Source organism: Alternaria hordeiaustralica, assembly GCF_023758085.1.
Source record: "Alternaria hordeiaustralica strain BMP 2776 chromosome Unknown scaffold_7, whole genome shotgun sequence".
NCBI lineage: Eukaryota > Fungi > Ascomycota > Dothideomycetes > Pleosporales > Pleosporaceae > Alternaria > Alternaria hordeiaustralica.
The window spans coordinates 698,244-711,900 of record NW_026056779.1 but is presented as its reverse complement, the minus strand read 5'-3'; the positions used below and the strand labels follow the sequence as shown (position 1 = coordinate 711,900).

Genomic DNA, 13,657 nt, shown 5'->3' with positions numbered 1-13,657 from the left:
GTCTGAACGGGCCTGCAGCCTACCTGAGTATGAAAAGAAGCAAACTAGAAGACCTAGCGTCAATGTAGGATCCAAGGTGGTCAGATTTTCATCCACTGAAGCGAGTCCATCACCCTGTACATCTTACAATTTGAAGCAAACCCTGCAAGCAAGTATGGATAATGAGCTACAACAGATCGCTATGCAGTGACGATGCAAATGCTAGAAGGCTCGCGAACGAAAGACAGGAAACATACAGGTATCAAGACGAAAGGGTAAAACTGAGATCGCAACATGTATCCTCCATCGTTAGCAGCAAGAGATCGTCCATGGTCAATAACCGACAAATTCGTACCGCAAACATTGATATCCATCATTCTTTCATCATCTCGTTCTAGGTCCGACTCTGTGTCGGACTGAGATCATCCCCAGCGGCTTGGGCGTCAGCTGAAGTACCGTCCTCGAAGACGGGTACGGTGAAAGTCATGCCTCCAGCCTGGAGTTGCTGGCTGGAAGACTGCGAAGATTGACTGGTAGTCTGTTCTGTGGATGTTACCTGCGATGTCGAGCTTGAGAAGTTCTGCCCGAAGGTGCTGGAAGATCCAGAGGAAAAGTCCTGCTGAGAGTAGTGCTGGGGCGCAGAGCTCTCGTCCCCATGTGCGAAGGAACGATCACTGGAACTCGGTCGCACGTCTGGTGCAGGGTCGCTGCTAGCAAAGTCTTTCTCGACAACGCTTGGGAAAGATCCGGGAATGCCCTGATCGTTCGCTCCATCAAGTCTAAACAAAGTGCCAGTCTTCTCCTCCCCGGCAATTGAATGCTCGGGAAGTGCACGCATTGGCGGGTTTGGGTGCTCGTCTTTCTTCAGGTGCTCGAATTCGATCAGCGATGACCGCCGTAACTGGTCAAGCTTCTCCTCCGGATTCTTAAAAGTTCAAAGTCAGCTCATGATTGAAAGAGGAAAAGGTGTATCGTAAACATACCCATTCGGTCTGATCCGGCACTCCTGTGGCAGAAGGTAGCTCGCCTGTCTGGTTCCTCTCTTCGCCCCAGAACATTGGACGACGAACCGGCGCAGGTGTTACAGGAAGACTCGGTCGCTCCACTGCGGACGGGAAGTCGGTGAGGACTAAGCTCTCACGGCGTTGCTTGCGATCCAATATAGGCGAACTAATGTCGTCCGTGCCTGTGGTCTGTTGTAGGGACTGGTTCTTACCCCGTATTCCACTCAGATCCGATATGGCACGAACATAGCTGTCGATGCCTGGAACATTATCCCAGGCGTTGCCGCTATTGTTTTGATAAGACTGCCAGCCTTGGTCAGTAGAGCTCGAGGCTATAGCATTACCAAGATTTCTAACCTTTTCGGCTGCGACTGGAGCGACCTTATCGCTCTCGTCGAAGTGTGTGGTGGAGAAAGCATGTGTTGGCGACATCACCTGAGGGGTTGGCTGTGGTGACAAATCGTCGGCGAACACACGCGTCGGCTTAGGCCTATCCGCCTCTTGCTCCCATGGGAAGATTGGCTTGGGCGCGTCCCTGGTTTCTGGAACCTGGTACCACATGTCCCGCGGCGCATCGGGATAGGCTCGTGGTGCCTTGAAGAGCGATCGGCTATCACTGAAGGCATACGTTTGCGTAGGGAAGTTGGCAGCTTCGGGTCTCGATGACGCTGGTGGCTCAAACCTGGACTTGTCAGCTGTTACCCAGTGACCTCGATGTGAAAAGAGCGTACTTGGTGGCGTCCCATTGCATCTCGGGCGCAGAGAACTTGCGTTGTTCGATCGTGGGGGTTGGTTCTATCACACCTTGGTCAATATTCTGAATCTCATCTTCAAATTCGGTCATGGGAGGCTCGGTCGTAACGGCGGAGGCTTCGAGAGGGGCAGGAGTAGAGGAAGAAAGCATGGAGTCACCAGGAGTGCTCTTTCCCTCACCAGCTCGTTGGCCCTTCGCCTTGTGCAGATGCCTTTGATGCACCGCCCACCATCGCGCTACCAGTTCTCCATAGACACCCTTCCCACCCGCATGTTGGGCCATCCAGGGCTTGTTCTTGCCGATAAAGTGGACCGCGGCGATGTCGCGCTTGTAGTGGCGGTATGCGGGCTCCCATTGGTACTCGGCATTTGGCGTACAGTTGTAGGTAAACTTCAATCGCTGCCACGGACGGTGTTCGAAGTACTGGTTCAGTAAGCCTTGGTCTGCGCCATCGAAGCTGTCGCCAGTCGCTGCCATAGTCTGCAGTGCCCAGTACTCGCCCATGTCTGGCGTGATGACCATGACACCGCTGTTGAAAGCATCTGGCCAGCCAATATCTGGAGCGGCAGCAAACGAAGCCTCGATGTCGAACAGCTCGTCCAACGCCCTCAGCGCTACCACGTCTGCGTCGAGGTACACGAGCTTGCGGAACTGAGTCTGTCTCCACAGGGCAATCTTTGTGAAGGCAAAGGCCAGATCAGGTCGCCCCATGACATAGAGGTTCGCAGGATTGGCATTCCGTATGCGCTCGACGGGAATCAGGTAGTCGTAGAGCGCCTTGAGCTCTGAAATGGTATCAGCTGAAAGCGTCTCCATCGTGACGAGCACGGCAAGCTTCTTGGTGGTGCCGGCATCGCGCAGAGAGTTTGCAAGAACGACTGCGCCTGGTAGGTAGGAATCGCTCATAAGAAGCTGCAAGATTGATTAGCTCGCGTGCGTGGTACTACCTGCATGTTGCTCACCGTGATGTACGCATCTTCCAGTGGTTGTGCCATCTTGGGTGACGGTGAAGAATAGAGAAAGGTGGAGGGCAAGTGGGCGGCGGGTGAGGCCTGGGGAGATGGGTCTAGAGTAGAGTAGAGCGCGGAGCTTCGATACGGGTTGTGGTAGTTTCCCCGCAGCCAGCGAATGTGTCGAGGGAGGCGCTGATCTGCAGTGCAAGTGGTACCGACGCGAGCAGCGGTAAACTGCAGCACGGCAATTCTAAGTACTTCACACCGGGACAGCAAGCACGCGCTTTCACGCCAGCTCGACCCTCTGCGCTGTCAGAGTCCCTTCTTCACTCGTTCGGGCAAAGCGCCTGCAGTATCTGTTGAGAGATTGTTTGCACACAACAAACCATGGGTCCACGAGCTTAAGGGAGCTTGGGCCAAACCTCGAAGCTCCCCGAGGCCATGACGCATGAACCCGCCCGCTAGTGAGCCGTTCTTTCATCATCGCACGCGCACCCGCCGCCCTGCTTTCCCTCTGCTTGCTTTTGACTATAGCTGCTACTATCTCTGCATGCAGTGTGCAGCTGCACCCTCTCAATCTCAACAACGTCTTTCGGTGCTACTTGCTACCCGACAATTGCTATTCGCCCATGTGCGCCACCAATTGTCCCCGCAGCCAGCGCACCTCATTTCGGCTAGCAAAGCCGTGATACTGCCCAACAAGACAACTCATGTGCCTTGAGAGAACCCTGGACGGTGTCTGGCCAGTGCCCTGCGTTTGGGTTTCTCGGAGCAACTTGGCTGATTTTAAGGCTTCACGCTGCGAAAGGCGCGTTTGAGATTGGGCATGCGCAGAGGGATGGGCAAATTTCCTGACCGCTATCTTTACGCAGGAAAAAGCTACCCAATTGCCGTCCACCTTGGGCAGGCCTTGGCAAAGATTAACATGAGATAAGACCGCAGGCGCATCCGCTGTGTGCTATGTCAAGGGCAACAACCACCAGGGTTTCGAGTAGCTGTCAAACAACGTCGAACTTGCAGCTGCAAAACCCTCAGCATGTTCACATAAGCTCAGGGTTCAATCATGTCCCAGGTCCCACCGTCGGAGAGAGCAGTGAGACCGATTGGTGTCTGGGATCTGGGATGGACCAACGAAGATTAGCGAGTGCCCTAGCTCCGATCGATGACAGCATTCATACCAGCCATGCGGTTTTCCCCCAGTAGTTGCAGAGTACCTAGGTATTATCTTTGCTGTAGTTCGGTGGGTCCATCACATGGAATCGACTGAGCAGATCCCCGTTTTCTCTTCTCGAAGCTTCACCCTACCAACTTCAACTACCACACGTGCGTGAGAGATGTCGAAACCACGAGTGATCTACTGGTTCCGGACCGATTTAAGACTCCACGATTCTCCAGCTCTCAAAGCCGCATTGGATCTCAAGCCAGAATGTCTTTACCCTATATGGACTTGGGATCCGCATTACGTTTACCGCGCTCGAGTAGGCCCCAATCGCTGGCAGTATCTCCTGGATTGTCAAAACGACCTCTCCAAGTCGATTACCAAGCTCAACCCAAAGTCAAAACTCTTCCTCATTCGTGAAGCACCGCAAACATTGTTACCCAAGCTATTCAAGGCATGGAAGATCACACATCTAGTGTTCGAGAAAGATACCGATGCATATGCAAGAGAGCGGGATGAGAAAGTGACAGAACTTGCAAAGGAAGCCGGGGTTGAAGTCATCATGAAGACCGGAAGAACCTTGTACGATCCTGATGAGCTGGTCAAGCATAACCATGGAAAACCCACCATGACCATCAACCAGGTACAGGCTTCAGGAAAGAAGATTGGATCGATTCCAAGACCTATCCCCGCTCCCAAGTCTCTGCCTGACCCAGGGGAAACGGATCTGAAGTTTGATCAAGAAAGACCAGAAAGCGAGCCAGACATCAACGCGATCCAAAGAGACGGCGACGAAGCTTCGTACTCTGCTCTAGCAGGACCAAAAGGCGATTTCGCAGTACCAACAATGGAAGAGCTCGGCCTGAAGCCTGCAACAACCTCGCACCGGGGCGGCGAAACGGTAGCATTACAAGCCCTCGACAAGATCATAGCGGACACAGACTACACAGCAACATTCGAGAAGCCAAAAACCGCCCCGACCGATTTCGAGCCCCAGTCCACAACCCTCCTCTCCCCACACATGCACTTCGGCTCCCTGAGCTGCCGCCTCTTCTATTGGCGCGCCCAAGACGTGGTCGACAATTACAAGGGGAAAGCCTCGCAACCACCCACCAGTTTAACAGGCCAACTACTTTTCCGAGACATGTACTTTGGCGCACAAGCAGGGCTAGGATACTCTTTCGGCCAAACATACAACAACCCACACTGTCGCTTCATACCCTGGCACCTCCCCTCTAAAATTGACACCAAGACCAATCTCATCACCGGCGAGTATCTAGTCGACAACGCAGAAGCGGAATCGCATTTCCAGCGCTGGAAACATGGTCGAACGGGATTCCCCTGGATCGACGCGCTCATGCGTCAACTTGCCCAGGAAGGCTGGATTCATCATCTCGGTCGCCACGTCGTCGCCTGCTTCCTTACGAGGGGTGGTTGTTACATCGACTGGGAGCGTGGCGCCGAGGTCTTTGAAGAATGGCTAATTGACCATGAAGCTGCGTGTAACATTGGGAACTGGCAGTGGTTGTCTTGTACAGCGTTCTTCGCGCAATTCTACCGGTGCTACTCGCCCATTGCCTTTCCCCAGAAATGGGATAAAGAGGGAGAGTTTGTGAGGAAGTACGTGCCCGAACTGGCGAAGTTCGACAAAAAGTATATCTACGAACCGTGGAAAGCGCCGATTGCCGATCAGAAGAAGTGGGGGTGTTTGGTCAAGGGGGATGGGTCGGAGGAGGCGGGCGATGGTAAGATGAAAGTTTACCCTAAGCCGATGTTTGATTTTGCGAAGAGGAGGGAGGTTTGCATCCAAGGTATGAAGAACGCGTATCACGTTAATCTGTACGGAAACTCGCCAAAGGTTCTCGATGGCACTTGGCGGAAGCTCTTTGAGGATAACGCGGAGGGCCCGACAGAAGGGAGTAAAGGGCCACCAGGCGCGATGGTCAAAGAGGAGGATCATGAAGACGCGGATGGGCATGAAGAGGATACGCATGTAGATGAGCCGCCGAGTCCGAAACAAGCGAAGAAGATGGCAGTGCGCAGTGAGAAGAAAGCAGGACACAAGAGAGAAGCAAGCCAGGGCACGCTGGACGGTATGGTGACGAGGAAGAAGAAGAAAGATGGGGAAGTCTTCCCTAATGAGACGCACTTCGGGTAGCAAAATCTTGAGGAATGAATCCATTCGTCGCGGCTACCGCAATGGGATTAGCAAGTAGCAATGAGCTTAATCTTCTGTCCTCAAATAAACAAATGGGTATCACAAACGCGCATCATCACCTCCATAACCTACGCACTCGCTATGCGACCCGCACCAACAACCGTCCAGAACGCCTCTTCCCGTTTCTCCCTCTCCCCTTTGCTTCCTCTAGAATCACCCAAGCCCCTCTCTTCTGCGTTAACATCTGCCTCGAACTCAATACGCACAAAGATCGGTATCTCAAGCAGATCCTCATCTTCATCCAGCTCGTCCTCGCCCCCAAGCTCGCTAAGGAAGCCTGGGATGACTTCGATAGCTACACTAGTCCAATTCCTTCCTTTATCCCATATCTTTCCCGCTTCAATTTGTCCTGTCTCAGCGTTGATGGTTGAGCGGCGAGGCATGGGTGCGGGGCCTGAAGCGAGCGCGTCGTCCCAGACATCGGTATTGGCGCCAACTTCGAATTGTGGGCAGAGTATCGTTACGCGGGACTGTACTTTGCCGGGTGTGGTGCTTGACGTGGCGAGTGTGACCTGTATGGGATCGAAGAGTGGGTTGCTGACGTGGAGGAGGAAGTGCGTTGCGATGCCCGGACGGAGGGTGTTGTAGTTGAAAGGAGGTTGTGGGGCGGGCATAGAGCCGGGAACGGGTGGTACAGCTGGGTTGGGGGGTAGTGCGCGAATGCTGAGCCTAGGGATGTGGTTAAGTGCTAGCAGCTTGATCTTGTATCGTGTTGACGTTATCTTGGACTCTGGCTTGGACAGGATGTGTCGACAAGACCGGCATCGCTTCGATCGCTTCGTGCAGAGGAGAGTCGGTATTGGCCGGAGCTCGTTGTCGAACTGCATGTGGGGATCTAGTTGTGCGAGCTTCTGGGCAGGCGACAAGGTACTGCCCCAACCGTCTCGTTTGATGCGCTCGATCGCTGCGTTGTCCGCGGCGGGGTCGTGAACGACCAGGCCTTCTAATTCCGACGCAGCCTCTCGCATCGGCGTCGGCTTGTTGCGCTTCTGCTTCTTCGCTGTGTTCGTTGAATAGAGATTCATGATTCGGGAATAGGCCGAGGGCGAGGAGAAGTTCATCTCGAGAGGATTCGCTGGTGTCTGGGAGTCGAGCTGCGCCTTGTAGAAAGCACCTAGGTTTGAGAATAGGTCGTCGCGTGTCGGTGGCTCATACTGCTCGACATCCATAGCTGTAGAGTCGCTGGAAGGAGATAATGGGTTCCTTGAGTCTCTCTGCCGAGCCTCCAACTCCTTGCGCCTCTCGCGCTCCTTGTCGCGCTCTTTCGCGGTCGGTATCGGCTTCCCTCCATTTGCTATACGTGCAATTTGCGAGTATACGCCTGTGTGCTTCTCGAACTCTATGCCCGTCTCGATTGTACTCCAATGGCAGTACGGACAAGCGAGTATGTGTCGGTCTGGCACTCCTTGGTCCGCGTCAGGGTTGTCGAGAAGGTTGACTATGAGCGGCGAGATGCACACGGGGCAATTGAAGCAATTGCGTGTGCACCGGTTTCCATCGCTCTTAACCACGGAGCTCGGTACTTCGAACAGGCAGTTTGGGCAGTACCAGTTCAGCGTCTCCTCTATGACGCATCGCGGACATCGTATTTGCAGGCAGTCTTCGCAGTAGAGGAGATGTTCGAGCGGGTATAGGGCGTAGTTGGAACGCGGGTTCCTCGGATCCAGGGTCTCTTCTTCGTCGTCAAAGGCAGCGAGGACGTGCGTCGTGCGTTTCGTAGAGGTCGTGGTGTTGTTGTCGAAGCAGTCGCAGGCGTAGTACGTGTACGGAAAAGCTTGCGCCATGGCGAAGTCGTGGGTTCAAGAATAACGTTCGAAGCTGAGTGGGTGCTTCTTCCCCAGCCAGTGGTCCGGGTTGGCAAAGAAGTGGTGCTGGTGATGGACTTCTGAAAGGCGGAGGTAGATCTCGGTGGAGCCAAACGCCGATTGGCGCAGGAGCTCCAGGGTCTTGACGTATTGCTTTCTCATCCTCTCTCTCGCGCGCCTTCCGTTTTCACGTCGTTCATATCGCCCTTGTAGAGCCAATTCGTCTTCTACTGGCACTATGGCATCCTTTTCGATCCGCGCTTTCATCCCACCACTGAAACGACGATGTTTGCCCCTCCAAACCACCCGGCGGTATGCGGTACAAGCGCCGGGCGCTCCAATGATGGAGATATTCAGTGGCCAACAGAAGTGGTTACAGAAGGAAAGAGCCGCAGCAGACAAAGAGCACAGCAGAGGTGTAGACTACCTCAGAGATGAGGTGGCATCCAGGCTGTGTGAGCGAGTATTAGTATGATTGATGCTCCCCACTCTAGACATGGACTGCGGCTAACGACCACAGGATATAAATCGGCATTTTCCCAAAGTCCTCGATCTCGGTGCAAACGCATGCAATCTATCCCGCGCACTTACTCTACCCTCCGAAGACGCCCCAGACAAAGGCCCTCGATCCAAGCGAATCGGCACCATCACAGCCGCAGACTCGTCGGAAGCGCTCTTATACCGCGACGCCGACCTGCCCTTCAACAAGGAGATCGACATCGTACGCGAGGTCCTGTCGACATCGGAGCTATTACCATACGAAGCGAACTCTTTCGACGCCGTCTTGAGCAGCCTGAGCCTACATTGGATCAATGACTTGCCCTCGGTATTGGCGCAAGTGAACAACATCCTAAAGCCAGATGCTCCTTTCATAGGCGTCATGATGGGAGGAGACAGCCTCTACGAGCTTCGTACGTCTCTGCAACTAGCAGAGTTGGACCGAAGAGGTGGTGTCTCAACACATACCTCGCCACTAGCGGACGTGAAGGATGTGGGTGGACTGCTACAAAAAGCCGGCTTCAATCTCCTCACCGTGGACGTGGATGATATCGTAGTCGACTATCCCGATACCTTCTCGTTGATGAAGGACCTGCAGGCTATGGGCGAGTCCAACGCTGTGCTTGCACGAGAGAAGGGGCCAATCCAGAGGGACGTACTACTGGCCGCTGAAGCTATATACAAGGAACTTCATGGCAACGAAGATGGCACGCTTCCTGCGACTTTCAGGTTGATTTACATGATTGGTTGGAAACCTAGTCCCACTCAAGCTAAACCGCTTGAGCGGGGGACGGGTATGTTCAGCATCAAGGACCATCTAGAGAAGAATGGTAAGCCTGGTGGGGACAAGGAATAGAAATCAAACAACGATCAGCTTTAACAAAACTCGTCGCCTCAAATAAGTAGTCGAATGTACGTCCGGCGCCATCGATTCGTCAGAAACTGAGTATCTTCACGAGAAATGAGCAATCTCAATTCGGACACCACGTCCTGTAGTTCTGCTACAAAGCTTTGTATATATCTAATAATCTATAGATAGCTCGGTCTTCGAACGACCTCATTGACCCCCATCAAAGGATGATATGTTGCATGACTATGTCGCTCCGCTAATTCAGCTTGTGATCAGACTTCCTGAACGCATCCTCTCAAGTCTGATTCTCACGACATTCAGCTATCCAGACGATGAGAACAGTCCGCGTCTTCCCGCCCTAACAAACCTCATGATCAGGTGTCTTTGAGCCCCCTCCACCTTCCGACAATTCAATAGCGTTTGCCTGGTTGACGCGAAGGTCAGCGGCAGAAGCTGCGCGAGCGGGACCGAGAGCAGGACGCAATCCATTGACGAGCTTTTTACCGCTTGTGGAGGCTTTGGTGGGAGGTAAGGTTGGGAAAGAAGAGAGGTCAGCGTGTTCGTTGCTTGACACGTCCTCCGTGCACTCGCGCGCCATGTGGCCTTCCTCGCCGCACTTGTAGCAAATGAACGGCTGCTGAGACTTTGCCTTGCTCCGCTCAGATTGCGGCTTCTCCTCCGGGCAGTTGCGTGCAATATGGCCTTCCTCGCCGCATTCGAAGCAGACGGGTGATGGACGCTTGTCTGTTGCCTTGTTGAGAAGACCGGTGATGATCGCGGGTTTGGCGGCGGACTGCTCTGCTGGGCAGTTGCGGGAAAGATGGCCGGTTCCTTTGCAGGTGTAGCAGATTGGACCTGGACGATGCTCTGGCTTCTTGTATGACATTCCAGTTGCAGCGAGGGACTCACCAGCAATCCCCGTGGTGCAGTTACGTGCAATATGACCCTCACCACCGCACTTGTGGCAGGTGAACGGTGTGTAGGTTTTGTTGACATACTTCTTATCGTGCTTTGCTGCGAGAGCTGGAATAGTTCCTGCTATGCCGTTCGCATCAGCCTTAACGTTGTTGAATTGACCTGCGGCGGCCTTGCCCTTCTGCTGAGGCTTCCAGGACAACATATTAGAAGGCCTGTCGGCGAACTTGATGTAGGGACGACGACCGGCGCGGATGTCCTCGATGTAGTTGATGGCCCAGATCACACGGCGATCCTTCGTAGTGCGATAGTAATCTTCGCTGACCTTGACACGTGAGGCGATGTATTTCTGCAAAGCACTGTCCAGCGCCTTGCCGAAGGCCTCATTCGTGTTGGCAAGCTCTTGATACGGCTCGTAGTCGCAAGTCCATGGCCTCGCCATCTCATCGACAATGCAGCGAATTGCGCAGTCGTATAGCGCTGGGATCGAATCTTGGTAGCGCTTAATCTCGTCGATAGTTGGAAGCGTATGGTAAAAGTTGCTCTTCAGGCGATTGAAGATACGCTTCCTCAGCGAGTCGTACTCGAGAAGGTCGCAGTGTTTGTACACGTCGATCAAGGCATTGGAGCTCAGTGCCTCGAACGGGGCCGTGTCCATGGGATCAAGCTCGCCAGCTTTCATGTACTTGTAGATCCAACGGATGGCGTTCTTCGAGCCGTCAGGAATAGTTAAGACCGTGCCTCGTTCTTCGACCAGCTTCTTCCGGGCTACAGGGGAGAAGTGCGCTAGTAGATTCACGGAAGCACTCTCAAGACCAATGTACCGGTCATTATCGGGACCAATGACGATGTTTGCCTTTGGGCCCTTCCTGAAGCTACAAAAGTCAGCATAATTCGAACAAGAAAACGGGGGGATCTTCAGGATGAACTTACTCGGCGAGCTGCTTTGGCGTAAGCTGGTTCGTCTTAGGCGGAGGCATGCGTCCAGGATTGGTCATCGTTGTCATGGCTACAGATCCTTCTTAATCCAGGCTTGTCCTAATCGCTATAAGTAAATGGTCTAGCAATCCGATAGCAGTTGATGAAGTGATAGTTTTGCGGGCCAAAGCTGTGAGGCTCTTACAAGATTATGTATGAGGAAGTGAGGGGTTGACTTACTTCGAACGCGGTTGAGTTAGCGACAGATAGGCTATGTGGAGAGAAGAGAGTATAAGAACATGGCTATGGCTTATATAGTGAGGAGTGTTTCTGTGGGCCTGTGCTGGGAGGGCAGTGAACGAACCATCACGTGAGGACTAGTGAAGTCGCAACCACCTTTACTCCGGTGAAGGGACCACTCGTTCTTCCTACATGGATCTGACTCCTTAGGCCGGCACAAGTTGCTTCGTAGCGACTCCCCTCTTAGAACGCACAGCTGACCAGAATTCAGCATCGCTGACCGTGGAACTGTATTGTTGACTGGCACATTGTCTACTCGTAAGATCGCTGATGTCGCAAGCACCAGAGAGCAACACTGCTTCAATCCGAATAATGAGAAATCTTCGCTTCTCAATACTGTGTCTAATCAAACCTGCAAATATCTGCGTGCTCTTGACATGCCGCGAGAAGAATAAAACGATGAAATCCATACCAAAGTAGACGTGAATCCAACTTGATGAGTTGGGATCGAGCAGTCGCGCTAGTTGGCCAGTCGTGTACTTCACCACCTGAGGCAACCGCGCCTGCTTCCTGTACTGTTGAGCTACCCACGCAATCACCAAGACCGGTTACGTCACCACCACCGCCATAATGCATTGTCGCAGTATCGACGTCGGATTGCACTCCCAATTCGATATCGAAAAATTGCCCGAGTATCGCCCAGATCCGCGTGGTAGCACCAGCTCCATGCCGCGATTGGATGAGAAGACGTCGACTTGCAGCGTCTACGTCCCAGCTTTGCCAGGCAGTACCTTCTGGATCGAATATGCTGTGTCGCCGCCAGTCCCCGAAGGACACTACTTCCTGTTCAAGCTGTACATCAATAGCGCGCACGTCGTGAGCTGGTCGACGGGCAAGGATGAGGAATGGCAGGGTAAGACTATGTTCGGTCTATTCGAGAGCCCCGGGGATGGCGGTGACAGGAAAAAGTTCGAGAAGCGAGTGCTTTGCTTTACGACCAAAGATGACGTAAATGCATTCGACGAGACCGCGCGCGTCGAGATCAGAGTACATCGTGCACATGGACGGAAGCGAATCGAACGACAGGCAGAAGAGTACAAGGAAACGGAGCATGCAAAGACTGAGACTGGGATAGGGTAGGTGCCCGACAGAACACGCACGTACTGTGCTAACCTCGATAGCCTTGTAAACGCTGGGCCTGCGGGACCGCAGCATCCGAAGCGCTTTTACAAATTCGCCCTCATCGACCCTATCGATCAGCCTTTTGTGACATTCCGATACTACTGCCGCAGCTGGGATCAACTGCGCGAGTTGGGGCTGCTTGATCAAAATCGCGGCTGTGCTGGCGAAGAGAACGACCTCCCTGTGATAGAGCCAAACGAAGGTGGTGGTACCGATGAAGCCATCGAGGGCATACGGGCCTGTAGCGCCATGAGCAGGGACTCGGAAGATGTCTTCCAGGACTGCAAAGAGAACTTTGATGGACGAGCCGCGAGTGCTACAGGCATACGAGGACAGACTAGGAGTTCGTCAAGCCCTACTCGATCCACATCAGTCGGGAGAAGAAAACCCTTTACCCACAGAGCATCACTACGACTTGTGAGCGATACAGAGCCGCCACGTGCCTACATCCCACGCGGTGCACCAGGCCCGAAGGCAGATCTGCCAGGTGAGCATGCGGATGAGAATGCACAACAGCGCTATGGCATTGTCCGCACACCAACCCCGTTCTACCGACTCTCGATACCACCGTCTATCAGACTCGGGCCTCCAGAACCAGCTTCACGGCCTCTTCCTACACTTCCCATCAAGAACGACTTCGAGACATCCACGTCATACCACCCGCATCCTGCGTATCCACTAGACGACTGGACTGTGCGCACTCCCAGCCCCGTCAAATCGGTTCGGGACGGTATATCCACTCCGCCGCCGTTTAAGCGCAGAGAGCAAGGTCGGTCGGCTTCTGCATTGATGAGCGTGATTGCATCTGCTTGGAAACGCCGAGGATCACAGACGCCAGATGGATCGCTGCGAACAGACGGTACGGAAGATGCGCAGAGGTTGCTGTGATGTTGGGGGCGTGATAGAGCCGCGGTGGGCAGTGTGGTTGCAAGTGCTCTGAAGCGGGCACGTTGACATTGCGAGATTAGAGTATAGGATTCGGCTGAGAGGCCGATAGAGCTCCTGATGCTGCTGTACGCTACTCAATCAACATTTGAGATGTCATGAGGTCAAGACGCGTAAGATGAAACGTGGGACGATTGCCGATCGGCACGATGATGCAAGGCACCACGCCGTGATTCGCTCCTCCACAACCCCGCAAACTGCAGCTACCTCGAGCTTCCATCCCAGCTGACAGCTCCA

The 13,657-nt window shown here is 53.7% G+C and overlaps 6 protein-coding genes across 6 annotated transcripts; 3 read left to right on the top strand and 3 right to left on the bottom strand.

Moving 5' to 3' along the window:
• Positions 1-373: 373 nt before the first annotated feature.
• J4E84_004671 (uncharacterized protein) lies at positions 374-2,732 on the bottom strand (the record flags this gene model as incomplete). Its single annotated transcript, XM_049387274.1, has 4 exons — positions 374-904; positions 963-1,665; positions 1,715-2,649; positions 2,700-2,732. The coding sequence occupies 4 exons, from the start codon at positions 2,730-2,732 to the stop codon at positions 374-376; spliced, it is 2,202 nt and encodes a 733-aa protein (XP_049245047.1).
• A 1,292-nt stretch (positions 2,733-4,024) lies between these two features.
• On the top strand, positions 4,025-6,007 carry J4E84_004670 (uncharacterized protein; the record flags this gene model as incomplete). Its single annotated transcript, XM_049387273.1, has 1 exon — positions 4,025-6,007. One exon carries the CDS (start codon positions 4,025-4,027, stop codon positions 6,005-6,007), a length of 1,983 nt encoding a protein of 660 aa, XP_049245046.1.
• A 128-nt stretch (positions 6,008-6,135) lies between these two features.
• J4E84_004669 (uncharacterized protein) lies at positions 6,136-7,851 on the bottom strand (the record flags this gene model as incomplete). The annotated part of the gene is made up of 1 exon (XM_049387272.1): positions 6,136-7,851. One exon carries the CDS (start codon positions 7,849-7,851, stop codon positions 6,136-6,138), a length of 1,716 nt encoding a protein of 571 aa, XP_049245045.1.
• Positions 7,852-8,110: 259 nt separating this feature from the next.
• On the top strand, positions 8,111-9,226 carry J4E84_004668 (uncharacterized protein; the record flags this gene model as incomplete). The annotated part of the gene is made up of 2 exons (XM_049387271.1): positions 8,111-8,341; positions 8,393-9,226. The coding sequence occupies 2 exons, from the start codon at positions 8,111-8,113 to the stop codon at positions 9,224-9,226; spliced, it is 1,065 nt and encodes a 354-aa protein (XP_049245044.1).
• A 352-nt stretch (positions 9,227-9,578) lies between these two features.
• Positions 9,579-11,115, bottom strand: J4E84_004667 (uncharacterized protein; the record flags this gene model as incomplete). Its single annotated transcript, XM_049387270.1, has 2 exons — positions 9,579-11,010; positions 11,069-11,115. The coding sequence occupies 2 exons, from the start codon at positions 11,113-11,115 to the stop codon at positions 9,579-9,581; spliced, it is 1,479 nt and encodes a 492-aa protein (XP_049245043.1).
• Positions 11,116-11,923: 808 nt separating this feature from the next.
• Positions 11,924-13,363, top strand: J4E84_004666 (uncharacterized protein; the record flags this gene model as incomplete). The annotated part of the gene is made up of 2 exons (XM_049387269.1): positions 11,924-12,429; positions 12,475-13,363. 2 exons carry the CDS (start codon positions 11,924-11,926, stop codon positions 13,361-13,363), a joined length of 1,395 nt encoding a protein of 464 aa, XP_049245042.1.
• Between the last annotated feature and the right edge of the window lie 294 nt (positions 13,364-13,657).